At 38.2% G+C, this 16,998-nt stretch overlaps 1 protein-coding gene across 2 annotated transcripts in view; it reads right to left on the bottom strand.

Annotated features, from left to right (window-relative positions):
- The window catches only part of CORIN (corin, serine peptidase), a 291,946-nt gene that overhangs the window by 241,063 nt on the left and 33,885 nt on the right, over positions 1-16,998 (bottom strand). For both annotated transcript variants that reach the window (XM_004469755.5, XM_004469756.5), the window contains exons 2-3: positions 16,810-16,954; positions 4,159-4,359 (exon numbers count right to left, since the gene is read on the bottom strand). In XM_004469755.5, coding sequence (XP_004469812.2) covers positions 4,159-4,359; positions 16,810-16,954 — 346 coding nt within the window. The remainder of the gene's footprint in view (positions 1-4,158; positions 4,360-16,809; positions 16,955-16,998) is intronic.

Raw genomic sequence — 16,998 nt, 5'->3', positions numbered from 1 at the left:
TTTGGAAAATAGTTTGGAAGTTCTTCAAATTGTTGAACATAGAGTTTACCATACAACCTAGCAATTCCTCTCCTACCATATAACCTAGTTGTTCCTAACCATAACCAAGAGAATTTTTAAAAATACATATTTACACAAAAACTTGTACACGGATATTCACAGGAGCACTATTAATGATAGCCAAAAAGTAAAAACAAGCCAAAGGTCCATCAAAAGATGAATGGATGATATATCCATACAGAAGAGTATTATTAGGCCATGGAAAGGAATGGTATATTGAAATAAGCTGCAAAATGGATGCACCTTGAAAACTTTAAGCTCAGTGAAAGAAGTCTGATACCAGAGACCACAAATTTTATGGTCCCATTTATATGAAATGTCCAGGATAGGCAAATCCATAGAGATAGAAAGTAGATTATCATTTACCAAATGATGGGGGGAGGAGGGAATAGGTAATAAGTGTAATGTTTCTTTTTATCCTGATAAAAATGTTCCAAAATTAGATAATGGATGCACTAAACTCTGTGGCTATACTAAAACCCACAGAATTGTGTACCTTAAAAGGGTGAATTTTATGGTATGTGGATTATATCTGAATAAAGCTATTATTTTTTTTCTTAATGTGAGGGGGTAATGCATTTTGGTCTGATATAGAAAACATAAGAGTTGGTTATCAAAAAGCATGATGAGGAAAGCAGACTTGGCCCAGTGGTTAGGGCATCTGTCTACCACATGGGAGGTCCACGGTTCAAACCCTGGGCCTCCTTGACCCGTGTGGAGTTGGCCGATGTGCAGTGCTGATGGGCGCAAGGAGTGCCGTGCCACGCAGGGGTGTCCCCCCGCGTAGGGGAGCCCCATGCGCAAGGAGTGCGCCCCATAAGGAGAGCCGTCCAGCGCAAAAGAAAGTGCAGCCTGCCCAGGAATGGCGCCGCCCACATGGAGAGCTGACACAGCAAGATGACGCAACAGAAAGAAACACAGATTCCCGGTGCCACTGACAACAGAAGCGGACAAAGAAGAACATGCAGCAGATAGACACAGAGAACAGACAACTGGCGAGGGGGGAGAAATAAATGAAACAAATAAGAAAAAAAAAGCATGATGAGAAAACAAAATACTTTAAGCTTTCAACACATTAATCCACCTCTCTTTATCACCTTAATTCTCAATGAGATTTTTAGGTTATTTTACTATATACCCTATTATCTTTAATCCCCAAAGTTCCTGGTTGGCCAAACAGTTTTTTCCTTCCCTTAATATTCAATATACATTATAAAATCTGTAAGGAGAAAAATGTGAAAATAAAAATCCAGATACAAAATGCTATCTAGAAACATCCTTTGCTGAAACACAGCATGAAAGCTACGAACTTATCCCCCTTCCACATTACACCTGGTTTTTAAAATGTATCTAATGAAATTCCAGAAGTAACAGATGTCACACTAAGGATATTTCACATTCACAAACCCCAGCTCTGCCTTTATCCTTTGAAGGTAAGTATATTAAGTGCTACACAGTGTAATATGAGAGGAATTCTAGTTAAAAGCATGCAAACTGCAGTATTCTGTGCTTTGGCAGGGTATTAAGGATGCCCTGGAGGAGATGTCTTAAGGAAAAGCTATTTTCCGGAATTTTTGGCCAGGAGTTCCCCCTTTGGTTTCCTCTCCAGGATGTCTGGGTAGGACAGAATGCCCGCCATTGTATTTTTAGAATTAAGTGGACTCAAATCACTTTTACATATGCCAGGAATTAAAGGTAACATTTCAATTAGAGAATAATAAAAAAGGGATAAGACAACTTCTCTTCTAGGTGTTCATACAGATATAAGGCATTTAATGATACTTTACATAAAATTGGTTAAGCAAATATCAAGAGGCAGAAGCGTGATCCAGCATCACTAACAGAAATGATAAGTCGGATATTAAAGTTTAAAATCACTGAAGCTCATTTATTTATTCACTCAGCAGATTATTTATTGAGAACTCTCTATACATCATGAACAAAACAGAGTCCTTACTCTCCTGGAGCTTAAAATTTATTCAGTAATGCTCCTATAACTACAAAGAAAGCAATACAATTAAGTGAAGAAGCATGACATCCCTGAAAGAGCACTGGTCTAGGAGTTCCAAGATCTGAATCCCAATTCCAGCTCTACCAATTACTAGGCAAATGAATTTGGACATGTCAACGTAACTCTTCTATACCTCAAATTTCATACCTTGTAAAATGGTGTATGTTATCATCTACTGTGCAAGCCTCCTCAGTTAATTATGAGGATCATGAAGAGAAAATATTCAAATATGCCTTAAAAACTACCAAAAGCACTGCAATCACAGGCTGGTACTATTAGTGAAATGTATGATAAGCTATCAGATTCCTTGCAATAAATAGTTTTGTTTGATATAGATGGATTGCTAAAGATCTCTGTGGTCAGACAATAAAGCTCAATGCTATCTCAAGTACACTAAGAACAATATTCAAAGGTTGCCACCTTTCTCTTTTTAATCATTCTAATTTCACCTGAATTTTCTCAACATGTCAAATTAAGCTCATATTCTCAAGTAGTGTTCAGTCACAGAAAGAGAAAATGAGCCAAACAGGCTTTCCTCAAACTCCCAAACTCAGCAAAAACTAGCACATGTTTCTTTCCTCTTTTGTGTATCTATGTAGCCTCTATTTGAATCTTAACAAGTGACAGAACTTTCAAAATGGAAACAAATCCACTGAGTGAAAGAAAATAACAATTGCTCTAATTGCAACCACATTAACTGGACTGAGTTTTTGTTTAAATTATTTCTGCACTTTGGATGGAAAACACTGTCTTTAAGAACAATGAAATGCTTAAGACATGACCAAAATATAAACTTCAAAATTAAGCTTATGAGGAAAATAAATACTACTTGGTATAATTTTAGTTTTTACAGTAGTCAGGTAATAAACACAAATTGGTATGAATCATTGAGCCCTTAGCATAAGAAACAGTTAATATGTATAGTTGCTCCATGAAACAATCAAATCCAGTCTGTCTCTGTTGTGCTGGACAAATAGAATAATCCTGCTATTCTTCAAATATTGGCAAACATTTACTATGATGGCTAAAAGTCAACTTAATCCTTCCCTTCCTGGCTCAGAATAAAAATAAATACACTGTCCTACACCTAAGATGTTATTTCCCCTTGTGAGTTTTCATGAAAGAGAGAGGAATAAATAAGAATACGATCATAGATGGATGGGCTCTGCATATTTTTCAACCATGTAACCTTATTATAGAAGGTAGAAAGTTTGAATTAAGACAACTGACAAGAATGCTCTTACAGTGTGTGTGCTCTTATTATTCTTTATCAGCACTGATTGGATCAGAGCCAAATGCCTTTGGCATTTCCCACACAAATGCCCACCCAGCCAGCAATCTGGAAGTTGGGTAGCTTTACTAAAGATCTGGGGGATAACGAGGGACCCGGTCTCATTCCAGAGCATGCATCTCCCACCATCTCACAGGCCCCATCTCCATACTTGATTTCTACCTCTTCTCTCTTCAGCACTTTACTCCCCTTTATTTGTCCTCCTGCAGAAGAGTTTCTCACATACCAGTTACTTCAAGATCTGAGTATTTGTTAGTCACCCAAAAGTAAAATAAACTGCACAAAGAATAAAACAGGAAGAAGAGAGAGGAAAGAGGGTAGGGGAGAATACATGGATGCTCCCAAAACAAATGGGAAGGTAGCTCACATGCTATTATAGCATAGAATTGGGAACCTTCCAACAAGCTGACCACCAGTCAACTGCCATCTCACAATAAATGACTTTAAATGTCCAAACAGAGGCACAAACTTTCATATGTGAATGACCATAAAATCAATTCCTTTATATTGGTAAGCAGTTGGCAAACAGCTTAAATTTTTACCTCAGACATGTTGAATGACAAGGATACATTTTTATGTCTTTACTCATTTCCATTTCTATATGGCTGAGCTGATGACATTTCATCCTTAAGAATAGGACACTGGACTAGACTTAATGAGAAAACTAAGTAGACCTTTGCCTGTGTAACCAGGAAATGATTGTGAATTAAGAGCATTGGTTGACACACTTTTAAAAAATCTACTTGTAGATTCCACAGACATTTAGTGCACTTGCACTCAGCACCTTTAGACATACTTGTGTTCTTTTCACTTTGGTTCCTTGGGAGAGAAGTATCTGCAGTCCAGGCCGTAATGCGTTGGTTGGGATGTTCAGTTGATAGCCCAGTGCTCTCATTAAAAATTGTATTTGTAAGAATAACATCATATAGCCGGACTTCACCATCTGTGACCAAAGGTTCACTCCAATTTGATTTAAAATAGGCCTTTTTTAATGTTCCTAGAAGATAAAAATATATATATATTTATTATAGATATACACATTAAGGAAACCCTACAGCTACTTTCCCATATCTCAGTCCATCCAAACAAGCACAGAGAGAAAGCTACTTCAAATACCCCTCCAATGGGAAGACCAATAGAGTTTCCATTCTGCTGCAAATCGCATGACCCTCTGATGAAAATACAGCTTTCTCAAAAGCTTAAGGTTTAGAAACTGAGCCTCCCAACTATGTTTCCTAGTACCCAAGAATTTAGGACAAATCCACCTGAAAATGTGGTGATATTACTTGATACTCATCATAAATAAATAAAACGTGGTACATGTTACAGCATTTCCTTCTTGCTTTCTCATTTTCACCCATCATTTTATGCTACTCAGCACCCAGAACAATATACTCCAAATATCTCCATATCTGCCACCAAAGAACACAATAGTGCCTGCTTGGCTTCAGCCTTGTATTTCCCTACATTTTGCACTAAATTTCAATGAACTATATATAACATGTAAATAAAAATAATTAAGATAATATATTTATCAAGACATATCATAGAAGCTAAAAAAAGCTATATTATAGTGCATAAAAGATTAAAGTATCTTCTTCATTGATAAAAACTATAAATGTAATTAAAAGAAATGAAAAAGTCATTAAGTAAGATTATCAAAATGGTCACTTTCTCAAAGTACTCATTGACAAAATACCCAATCCTAAGATTATTGGGAATCACCTAGCTTTGTCTCTATGCAGAAACTATTCAAAACTCTGAAAAAGATCATGTATTTTTACCTCAGTCAAAATTGACAGCATACTGTTTCCAGAACATAGCACTGTAATTGAGCATGCCATGAAACTTTAATAAATGAATGTGATGATGATCCATCTATAGAAATACCCAAAGTAGATTTGTTCTTCTAAAGACGTTTACAGTGAATGCTCTAATTGGTTCTTGCTTTTCTAACCAATCTCATGGACCATTAAAAATAAAAGAAATATAAATAAAATGTTTAATATCAGGTCATGGAAAAAATTTCTGTGCATGTGCTTGACACTTGGAAAACATTAACTACAAATCAAAATAGAAAAGCAGCTGCTTTCTAGCTAACTAAGATCAAGAGTTTCATCTGCCAAAGGATTCTAAATAAAACATTGAAGAGTCAAAGCTAAATCATAACCATGTGACACAGGTAACATTCTCCAAACTGTCTGTGAATAAGAGTAAACACAAAATGCAGGAAGGTGAAATGTCTTGATTTTCAAAATTATTTAGAATTTACCCAAAATCAAAATAAATATGTGTGGGAAGCAGATTTGGCTCAATTGATAGAGTATCCACCTACCATATGGGAGGTCCAGTGTTCAAACCCAGGGCCTCCTGACTGATGCGGTGAGCTGGCCCATGTGCAGTGCTGATGCACACAAGGAGTGCCATGCCACTCAGGGGTGTCCCCCGTGTAGGGGAGTCCCATGTGCAAGGAGTGTGTCCTGCAAGGAGAGTTGCCCCATGCAAAAAAAGCACAGCCTGCCCAGGAGTGGCACCGCATACACAAAATGCTGGCACAGCATGACAATGCAACTAAAACAGACACAGATTCCCGGTGCCGCTGTTAAGAATGCCAGCAGACACAGAAGAACACACAGAGAATGGACACAGAGAGCAGACAGTGGGGTGGCAGAGGGAAGGGAAGAGAAATAAATAAACCTTAAAAATTAATAAATAAATATGTGTGATAGGCTTGGTTACTATATGAAATACCTTTGATTCACACAAGGAGAAATTTGCCAATCCATTAGATATAATTTCACTACTGTGAAGATTTGTTGGCTCATCTCCTTTCTTTGCTTATTTTTGTATAAAGAGATTTTCCACATAGCAGGCTATTTCCACGAATGTGACTGTCATGGATGTATAAGACCCACAGTGTAAATTTACTTACCATGCTAAGCCTTATGAGTCAGCATCCAGTTCTGTTACCATACTGGTGGCAAATGCCAATTCTTCACTGTTTTACCTCTGAGTAACTCACTGAAAAGGGATTCCTTATTGTAGGAAATATTTCAAAACCAGCTGGTTTTTAAGTTTGTTTGTAATGACTGGCCTTATTAATAATCTTTCCTTTACTTTTTTCACCTAATCACAGTGCTGAAAGTGTTGGTAACATCTGCTTACACTAAGAAGTCCCCTGAAACATTGACTTTCTTATCTAGCAGGCGCTGACTTGGATAATGCCTCTCTAAAAAAAGTCACCTCCCTTGCCCTGCAACCCTGTGTATGACAGCAGCTTGGTAGAATGGAGAAAAAATAATAGACGGTGGTTGCTGCAGCTAATGTTCCTCGAGTATATTTTGGAAAGAGAGAAAGAGAGGGAACAACCCAAAGGACCTGTATTTAAATGACAGAACTCACTGGACAACTCATTTTCAAGCATCTCTAGAAACTGACCAGTTCACAATTGGTTGGCTATTATGCATTTTCTAAAAACCACAAAATTTAGAACTCAATAATATTAAACACTCTCAAGCTGTACCATGACAGCTATAAAAATGTGGAGAGCAATTAACCCGAAGTACAATGTTCATTCTTTCAATATTGCTCTCTCCTTTTCCTCATTCCTATTTTTATAGCACTGTGGTTAAAAACACAGGTACTAGTACCTGACCATCTGGATTTAAATCCCATCACCACCATCTCCTAATCCTGAAATCCTGACTACCTGGATTTAAATCCCATCTCTTCCATTTATTAACCCTGAAATTGTCACAAAATAAGGAAACTAAAAGTTCCTACCTCCCATGGGGCTGGCTGTTAGGGTTAAATGAGTTCATATAAACAGATATAAACACTTGGAACAGTGCCTGGCACATGGTCAGTTCTCCAAATCAGTCATGACTATACAATGATAGTAATAATAGGAAAATTGTCTTCCTTGGGGCTACTAAGGTACTTTTAAATAAATACTAATTTCCTTTTCCTACAAGTGCATCCCAGCATCACAATGAAATTTCCAAAAGTGAAACATGTAACCCACTTTTGGAGTGAAAGAACTATAGCTCTTCCCTGCTAAGTTACTAATGGAAGGTCACATTGTATCAAGGTTTCATGGCTCAGAGATTCAGCTCTGTAACAAAAGAATATATTATAATGTTTAAGAAATATAAAAAATATCTAAAATTCCAATAATGGCCAAACTTAACTGGCCACTTGCAGTGGTTCAGGTACTGTGGTAAGCAAAATATTATGTACAAATCCTAATTTCCAGAACTTATGAAAATGTTGCCTCAAATGTCTTGTGTGAAGGCTAAAGGGACTTTGCAGATGTGGTTGAGGATCTTGAGGTGGGGAGATGATCCTGCACTATCCAGGTCAGCCCAGAGAAGGCAAGAGTGTATGTGTCAGAGTGATGTAGCATGAGCAAGGTTCAGTGGGCCACGGCTGGCTTTGAAGATGGAAGGGGCCACAAGGCAAGAATATGGGAAGCCTCCAGAAGCTGGAAAAGGCAAGGAAACAGATTCTTCCCTAGTACCTCCAAAAGGAATGCAGCCCTGCTGACATCTTGATTTTAGTCCAGTGAGACTCATTTTCGACTTGTGATCTATGGAATTGCAGGATTTTAACAATTCTTGTTGTTTTAAGCCACTGAGCTTGTAGTAATTTGTCACAGCAGCAATAGGAAAATAATACAGGCACCCCGCTAAGTGCCTTCACTGTAAGACATTGAGTGAACTAACAATCTTGTTAGACAGATGTCTATAATTGGACCTCTTTTATGGAGTTTTAGGGAAGAGGAAACTGAAACTTAAAAAGATTAATTAACTTGCTCAAGAACTGAATTGGGGTATCACACATACACACATTCACACACATAAGCACACACACAAATACCCTTTCCACCCCGGACAAAGTATACAGGCTAAAAAGTATTATCAACTGTTGGGGATTGAATCCTGTCCCCCACAACAGCCATATTCTGGTCCCAACCCTTGGTCTTGTGAGAGTGAACCATAGTAAATAGAACCTCTGAAGATATTATTAGTTGGGGTGTGCCCAAACTGGATGAGGACAGGCATTCATTAAATATAGCTGAATTCATAATAAGCAGAGAAAATTGGACACAGAGAGGCAACTGGGAGCAGCCAGAAGCTGGAAGGCAATGCAACACAGAAGAGGAAGTGCATTATCATGTGATGGAAAAGCCAAGGAACCCCAAAGACTGCTCTCTAGCCAAAAGATACTAACCCCAGGAGGAAGCAAGCTTTCTAGCCTCTGAAATTGTAAGCCAATAAATTCTTGTCAAGGCAACTCATTGTATGGTATTTGTTTTAGTAACTAGAAAATTAGAAATCTACAAGCATATCCTTGTAGAACTTATCTTCCTATGAGGTGATTTTAAAATAATTTCTTATATTTTTAACTCTTGCATCTTCTATGTGTCAGGAAATTTGTATTTACTCTCAGTTAAGATCACAAAGTTTAGTAAGAAGTCCTTAGCAAACAGATGCTTATTGATTAATTGGGGAATGTAAACATGTAATTTAAAAAATACAAACTATGTTATAATATAAGTGCTTTGAGAATGATATGCACAGGGCAATCTGATGGCAAGTAGAGATGTAGCAATAATTCCATTTGGAAAAGTCAGGAAAGAGTTCTTAGAGGAGAATGATCCTCAACTTAAACCTTAAAGATGAACAGACTTGAGAAAAGTCCTGGTGGAGAAGATGAGGGTGGGGTAATAGGGAGGAAGTAATTTTATAGAAAGAGCAAAGGGGAGGGGGGAGGTTGGAGATATGGAAGAGCCTAGTACCAAGAAATAAACATGGCTAGTTCACAGGAGACTAGCGATAGAAAAGGCTGGAAAGAGAGCTGAAGCCAGATTCTAAAGGATAGGCGCTGGTAAGGGTTTTGAATTTATCTTGCTATGATGTGGAATGTTTGAAGGGTCTTAAGTAGGGCAAAGTATTATTAGAATAAACACTCTGGCAACAGGATAAGGCTGGAAAGGGGTAAAATCCAAAGAATAGTTAGAAAACTATTACAATAGTCCAAGTGGAAGAAAAGTAAGGCCTAATCCAAGGCAAGTACAGTGAGGACAAAGGAACTTTATGGGCAAGTTTTAGAGGCAAAATCATGGAGGTGAGGGAAATGGTTGACAGTCTTTTCAAGGTTTCAGGCTAAAATGAGTTGGTAAATGAAGGTATCCCCAAATGAGAGTGGTATAGTAGGCATATTTATCAAATATTTCCAATATTTTCCCATTCTGCTGGGAAACAAGATTGGACTGCATTTCCTGGCCTTTTGGGTGGGGCCTTGTGAAGTTCAGGTCAATAAGTGAAACTAAAAAGTATCCATATTAGGCAAATGCATTTAGTTGCTGATATAAGAGCCTCAAGAGCACTTTATTTTTCTTAGGTACAGAGACCACAAAAAATCATGATGGTGGCTGGTCCATCAACTTATCCCTAAAGACTCTGATGAGCAGAGAATCCCCCTGCCATCTTTCAAAGGGCATGTAGCATGAATGAGAAATAAACTGCTGTTGTTTCTAAACCACTAATATTTTAGGACTGTTTGTTATATGGCATAATTTAGATTATCCTGACTGATACAATTGATAATAATGAAAAGTAGATTTATAGGAGCTTGTTTTTCTTGTTACTGTTGTGGTTGTTAAAAATAAATTGAGGGAAGTGGCTGTGGCTCAATTAGTTGGGCTCCTGTCTATCATATGGAAGGCCCTGGGTTCACGTCCCAGGGCCTCCTTGTGAAGACAGGCTCACCTGCACACTGCAGAGAGCCACCGGTCTGCCCCGCCAGTGCCACAGAGAACCAACTCAGCAAGGTGATGCAACAGAAAGGGAGACAAGCAAAAACACAGAAAAGCATACAGCAAAGGGACACAGAGAGGAGACAGCAAGCAAGCTGCAAAGGGGGGAGGGGGGAATAAATAAAAATTAATTAATTAATTAATTAATTAATTGAGTTTAAAATGCCTGTGAAACATTCAAGGAAAAAGAAAAACTAAATCTGGAGCTCAGAAGGTAGATCTAAACATTTCCTCCGGAATGCCTTGCTAGACTCCCTTACAAAGTTATCCCTCCTTTGTGCTCCCAAAGCTTATATTGCTTATATCATAACACATAGAAATGGAAGTAGAATTGTCTGTTTGCTTGTCCACCTCTTTGAAGACAGGAAGTATATTTTGCATGTCTGTTTCCCAATCATCCAGCAGAGTGCCTGGCATCTGTGTAGGCCTCAGTATTTGTGGAATTCAGGAATGATGAACTAAGCCATGGGAATGGATGACGTTGCTAAGAGAGATAAGGGTATAAGAGAGAGGAGAACTTTGGACAACACCCCAACATTTAATGGATAAAGACTAGGTCAAGGAGACTGAGAATGAACAGCCAAAGAGATAGAAGGAAACTAGAAGGGATAATATGATGATAAGGCAGAAGAGTGTTTCCAGAAGAAACATGTGTCAACACTGAGCAAGATCATACCCAGGTGTTGCCACTGAAAGGAAGAGAACATAGCTGGTACCAACACCAACAATGAACATGCTCATCATGAATGGATGTAAACACACACAGAGGCAAAGCATAGGTTCTTCATTTCAATGTGTTCAAATAGACGTTAGTTTCAGATGCTGTACATTAGATAAAATGACATTGGTGGCTTCGGTAAAAATACATAAACAAATTTGGTAGTATGGAAAGGATGGGAAAGAAGGTGATATCAGATTGATCAGATCGCAGTGGGTTGAGGACTAAATGAAGCACAGGAATCATGGGGGATCTTGTTAGAATGCAGATTTGACAGGTCTGAGTGGCACCTGAGATGCCACATGTCTCACAAACTCCTTGGTGCTACTGACGCTGCTGGTCCATTGACCACACTGCACACTAAGGCTGTAGATTACAATTTCAAAAAAACTTTACACAGAACATGGAACCTCAGACCTGAGAAGTTAAAGAAAAAGTACCATCAAGTTTGAGGACCCTATGTCAATAAGGATATTCTGCACTGGAAAGTCAGATTTATTAAAAGAATTTGAAGATTTAAGTAGCTCATGTGGAGTCAGAGCATGAAAGAACATAAAGAATCTCAAATTTTGGTTTAAGGACTTTAGACTTTATTCTCTGGGAACTAAGGGTCTGAGAGGTCCTCCCTTTAAACTAATATTCAAAATACAGTATTATAAGTTAGGAAGTTAAGATTCTTCCCATTCCAAATTCTCATAAAAGCTGCAAGCGGCTAAGAATTTTGCAAAGAGGAAAAACTGTTAAATGCAATGACCTACAGCTCATCGAGCTTTTCAGTATGAATGTTTCTCTTGGGGTCAAGAAAAATGGACTGTTTGCCCTATTTTCAATACTCTCCCCCACTATAATTTTTCTTTCTTCTTCATCACATGGTGAAAATACAAATTCATGGGCCACACAGAGGGAGGCATAGTCCATTCATAGCATTAAAACCAGTACATGTAGGCTATGCCTTATTAGGTCATGGCTAAAACAAAGAAAAGTAGAAGAACTTTTTAAAACCAAGTCTTCAACAACCTAGGAGAGAAGTTAGGAGTATTCTAACAAGACTTTGGGCCATAACTTGGGTGAAATTAAGGTGAACAATGGTTTGAAAACGTCAGTGGAGAACATACCCCCAAGCGCCACACCTGTAGGACTCCTGCACTAACCCCTCATTTGTTTTTCCCTGCCCCACTCCCCACACTTCAACCCTTTCTCCACACAGCTGCCAAAGGCATCTTTTTTTTTTTATTGACTTTGTAATAATATTACATTAAAAATATATATATATGAGGTCCCATTCAACCCCACCACCCCCACCCCACCTCTCCCCCCCCCCCCCCCCCCCCCCAGCAACACTCCTTCCCATCATCATGACACATCCATTGCATTTGGCAAGTACATCTTTGGGCATCTCTGCACCTCATGGTCAATGGTCCACATCATGGCCCATACTCTCCCCCATTCCATCCAGTGGGCCCTGTGAGGATTTACAATGTCCGGTGATTGCCCCTGAAGCACCATCCAGGGCAGCTCCATGTCCCAAAGACGCCTCCACCTCTCATCTCTTCCTGCCTTTCCCCATACCCATCAGCCATCTTTTACAAGGCCCAGTCAGACCCTGTCATTCCCTTGCTCCACCATCCTTAGTGTAGATTTCCTATTAAGTGTCATTCCCTCAGGGAAGGCGTTCCTTACCTCAGAGCAGTTTAGGTGCCCTGTCATAAGCTCTCAGCACACTGTCTCTTCCCATTCAGCAGTTTCTTCTGCTGCAATTAATTAATTACATGATCATTTGTTTAATGCCTTTCTCCTACTGGACTGTGGAGGCTGGGAGAGCCAGTTCAGCACCTGCTTTATTCAATGCTGTACCCAATGTCTATAGCACGCTGCGTTGCTCAATGGGCACTCAGTAAATGTTTGTTAGAGGAAAGAATAATAAATTATATCTACAACTTTATTTATTTTAAATGTTTCTCAATATATCAGAATAGTTTTAAATGTTGCATACATGTAATACATAACATATAATATGTGTGTATGTGTCTATATACATACTTAAGGCAGGTATCAGTTCAACCTCTGATAAAGCACACCAAGGCATAGGCTTACCCTGTAGCCACAGGGCAACAACAAAACCTGCTGCAGGTTTAGCTCATTATAAGAAATGAATTAAACCTCTGGAAAGCTATGCTCAGGTTTTTGCCGAAGTCGTGAAACTTGCCACCATGTTGCAAATCCAACTGAGCCATTGCAAATCCACAGCAATGGCTCCGTTAATGGGGTTAGATTACTATGACAAAGGGTCATGGTACAAAGGTTTAGATCTTATGGATCAAGTTAAAATGACCAATCTTTTAGTCAATTGATTTTTCGGTGTGATAGAACTATTTGTTAAAATAATCATCTAATATTCATAATCATTATATTCATAAGCAAATAAAAACCAATTCCTTAATTTCATAATGAATTTTATCATCTGTAAAAGCATTTTCGTAAGTATTGTTTCATTTGACTCCCACAATACTGTGAAATGACTAAGAGTTTTTATGTTACAAATGAGGTGAAGTATCTTACCTAAAGTTACACATCTAGAAAATGGAAGCTTGAGACCCTAAACCTGCTAAGTTACATGTTCATACTTCTCTGTCATATGGCGCATCAGTACGAGACTGTAAAGAAGAAAACTCCTAGATATAATGTTCTCATTTTTTCATTTTCTTTCAATTTCTTCCAAAAACCTGACTCCTCCTTTTAGAGTCCAAATCTTTGGAACCATATTGACAGCTCAGACTATCTGCCCAGTTTGAAATACAAAACTAAACTAAACCAGACTAAGCTAAACTAAACCTTTGAAGTTCCAGCTGTAGTTTACAGGGGTGGGCTGAGAAGTTATTTGCTACTCCTCTCATCTATTTCCTGCTGGTAAAATAATTATTCAAAAAATCCAATTCTATTATCTTCAAAAATGTTTACCATCTTACTTCAGTCATGCTAGGCCAAACAGACAAAATTAGACATAATGTGTCTTTGTTCATTAGTATAAGTTTCTTATTACCTTTCCTAATCAATAATCTTCTCACTATTATATCTTTGCTTTTTGAAACTAGAGCTCCTCTTATTTATATAAAACTGACATCCCAGCAGCCCTTAGCAACCCTTACATACTCAGAGCTAAACACAAAACTTTGAAAGATCATGGTGATATAAATGTGAGCCAAACAGAACATTTCCAAAGTAAGGAGAATTTAATGAGGTTTTAAACAAAGATATAAAATGGTTTTATTGTTCATTTCAATACACATCTCATATACAAAAAAGCAAATTTTATTTGGGTGGATATGACTTCAGTATGTTTTCATCATACCATCTTGTGCAGAACCCACAAAAAGAATACTAAAAAGATGTGTGGGGGAAACCCCCACTTTCCAAAGCTTACTTAGATAAAGCCAAAAGAGCACTTACAGGTGGTTACAAATTGGTAGTCTCCCTTATCCCATGTATGAGTGACAAAAATAGCATGCTTAAAGCATGGATTTAATAACATTCCTCCACTACTCAGAGGCCTCTAAGTACAAGATACTTAAAAATGTGTTTTAAATTTCTATTAGCACTGAACCATGAGAATGATAGGAAATATTCTTCAGTGTGTGTGAACCATGGAGCACTGTATCATATTTTGAAAATGACAATTAGTTGTGTGGCTAAGTAAGCTCCTACCAGACAGCCTCTTCCAGAGATAACCATAAATTCTGGAAAAAAACACAAAAAAGCATCTACCGGAAGGCACTGGAAAGAGAACAAAAACAGTCAGATTCTGGAAATGGCAGAGGTGAGTTTCAGTATTTTTATGGCCTTTAGCCTGAGAGCAGACCTCACATGGCAGGATGTGGGGCAGACAACAAAACTCTGATGGAAAAGCTGCAGCTTTCCTATCCTGAGGCATATTTTCTATCCTCCTCTTACGTGGTCACCCTCTGCCTCTGACATGCCTCTCCTCCCTCCACTTCTGTGACACCCACCGTCTCCAGGTTCCTTTCCTTCCTCTCTGACCGACCACCCTGTCTCTTGCTTCTTCCTCTTTCTCTGTCTGCACCTTCAGTCCTGGGCTTTGGCCTCAGTTTTTAACCCATATACTTTCTCTGTCCAGTTTATCGCCTCTTCCTGCTTCAGCTACCATCAAGACACCCAGATTCACAACTGTAACCTAGGACTCCCTTCACATCTTTCCTTCCGGATACCTCTAGATTCAGACACGCAACAGCAGGGTGGGAGTTAGGTTCTAGAGTCAGCACAGGAGGCAAAAACCATATGTACTCAAAATTTCCCCAGAAATTCCCTCTGAAAGGCAACATGTTGGAGTTCTCATGGGCGAAGGAGCTCTCAGCCCAGCCTACACTTGAATTTGCACAAGATAAAGGCATGTAATACATGATTCCCTGAATTTGGTGTTTCCACAAATGTCTCTACCTTAATGTGTCCAAACCAAACTCAACAATCCGCCTTCTAACTACCTGCATCCTGCTCCTCCACCTTTAATTCCAACATTGATACATGGTGCCAAAATCAAGCCAGTTGCCCAAACTGCCAAAGAAATCTGGGATTCAGCCTGGACTCCTCCCTTACCCTCACACCAAACTCCAACCAGCCATGATATCTGTTTTTTTTTAATCCAGTAAATGGCTTAATTCAAACCCTCATTATCTTTTACTTGAACCCAGTATAGAGTACCAAATTGATCTCCCTGCCTTCATTTCTTTCTACTTCCAAACCTCTATAATGTGTCTAGACATATCTTTTGCAAATGCAAACATGATCAGGTTTCTCCCCACTTGAGGAAATCCTCCAATGGTAACCCATAACCCATAGCAGTGGTTTTCAAACATTTTTAGCAGATAAATATCATTTTCTAATAAATATCATACAAGAGTCTAATACCTACAAATAGATACAAATTGTATTTTATTGGGATTAATTTACTTCATAAGTTTCCTGCCTCTCTGTATATCTTATTATAAGCCAATGCATGATAATAGGTAGTATTGTTTGAAATTTTTTTAATTCATATTGATAGGTAGTTACAAATGATAATAGGTTTTTTAACCAATGCACCTTTCAAACTGAGAATATTGTCCATTTAATGAGCAACAGCAAGATTGATATACAAGTGAATTATAACACCAGCACAAAATACTGGGTTCCTGAACTCCAGTTTGTTCAAATTTGGCCTCTAACATATAGTTTGAGTATATGTTTGAGATCTACTCTTTAAAATGAACATCAAAGCAAACATTTATGCAATCTTGGAGTCTCCTTCTCAGAACCTTGGGTTCCATGGAATGGTGTTTGAAAATCAATAACCCAGATAATAAAGCCCAAACCCTTAGGACTTTATCAGTTTATCTCTCACCAGTCTTGCAAGTCCATCTCCATCTTTATACTGGGTCTTACTTTTGTACTTAGTATTTTCTCTACTAAATATGATCTCCACACTACTGCATTCAGTTAACTTAGTTCTAAAGGTTAAAATGTTAACTCTGTGAAGCCTTTTTGACTGCCTCTAAAGAACCTTTCCTACATTAACCCATGTTGCCTTGTGTAATAATTCTCTCCCTCTCAACTATGAGATCCTAAGAAAGGATTAATTGAACTATTTTTGTGTTCCCAGCATCTTTTACAATGCCCACTACCTTACAATCACTCTGTAAATATTTCCAAATTAATTCATCCATTAATTAATATTAATAATCATAACCAATAAAATGATTACAGTGTTGACTGGGATTGCAGATTTCTATGAGATAGTCAACAGATCAGCCTCTCATTGAAATTATATTTAGGTTAAATAAGGGGTAGGTAGGAATCATTCATATATCCTGCTAATTTTAATTTTAACCTCATTTTTCTTTAGTGACGGTATCACTCACCAAAAACAGAAAGCAGGTTCACTAGCAGGACAGTGAGAGCACAGATACATGGAATCAGGACCAACAAAAGGAACTGAAGAAGTTTAGCAGTTGTCAGTTTCTGCGCACAGCCATCAACCATGTTGTGGTCATTAGCTCCCAAGACCTAAAGTCAAAGAGGAAATTGAAACATGGTTTTAATATTACAAA

Source organism: Dasypus novemcinctus, chromosome 1, assembly GCF_030445035.2.
Source record: "Dasypus novemcinctus isolate mDasNov1 chromosome 1, mDasNov1.1.hap2, whole genome shotgun sequence".
Lineage (NCBI taxonomy): Eukaryota > Metazoa > Chordata > Mammalia > Cingulata > Dasypodidae > Dasypus > Dasypus novemcinctus.
This window is presented reverse-complemented; position numbering and strand designations above follow the sequence as displayed.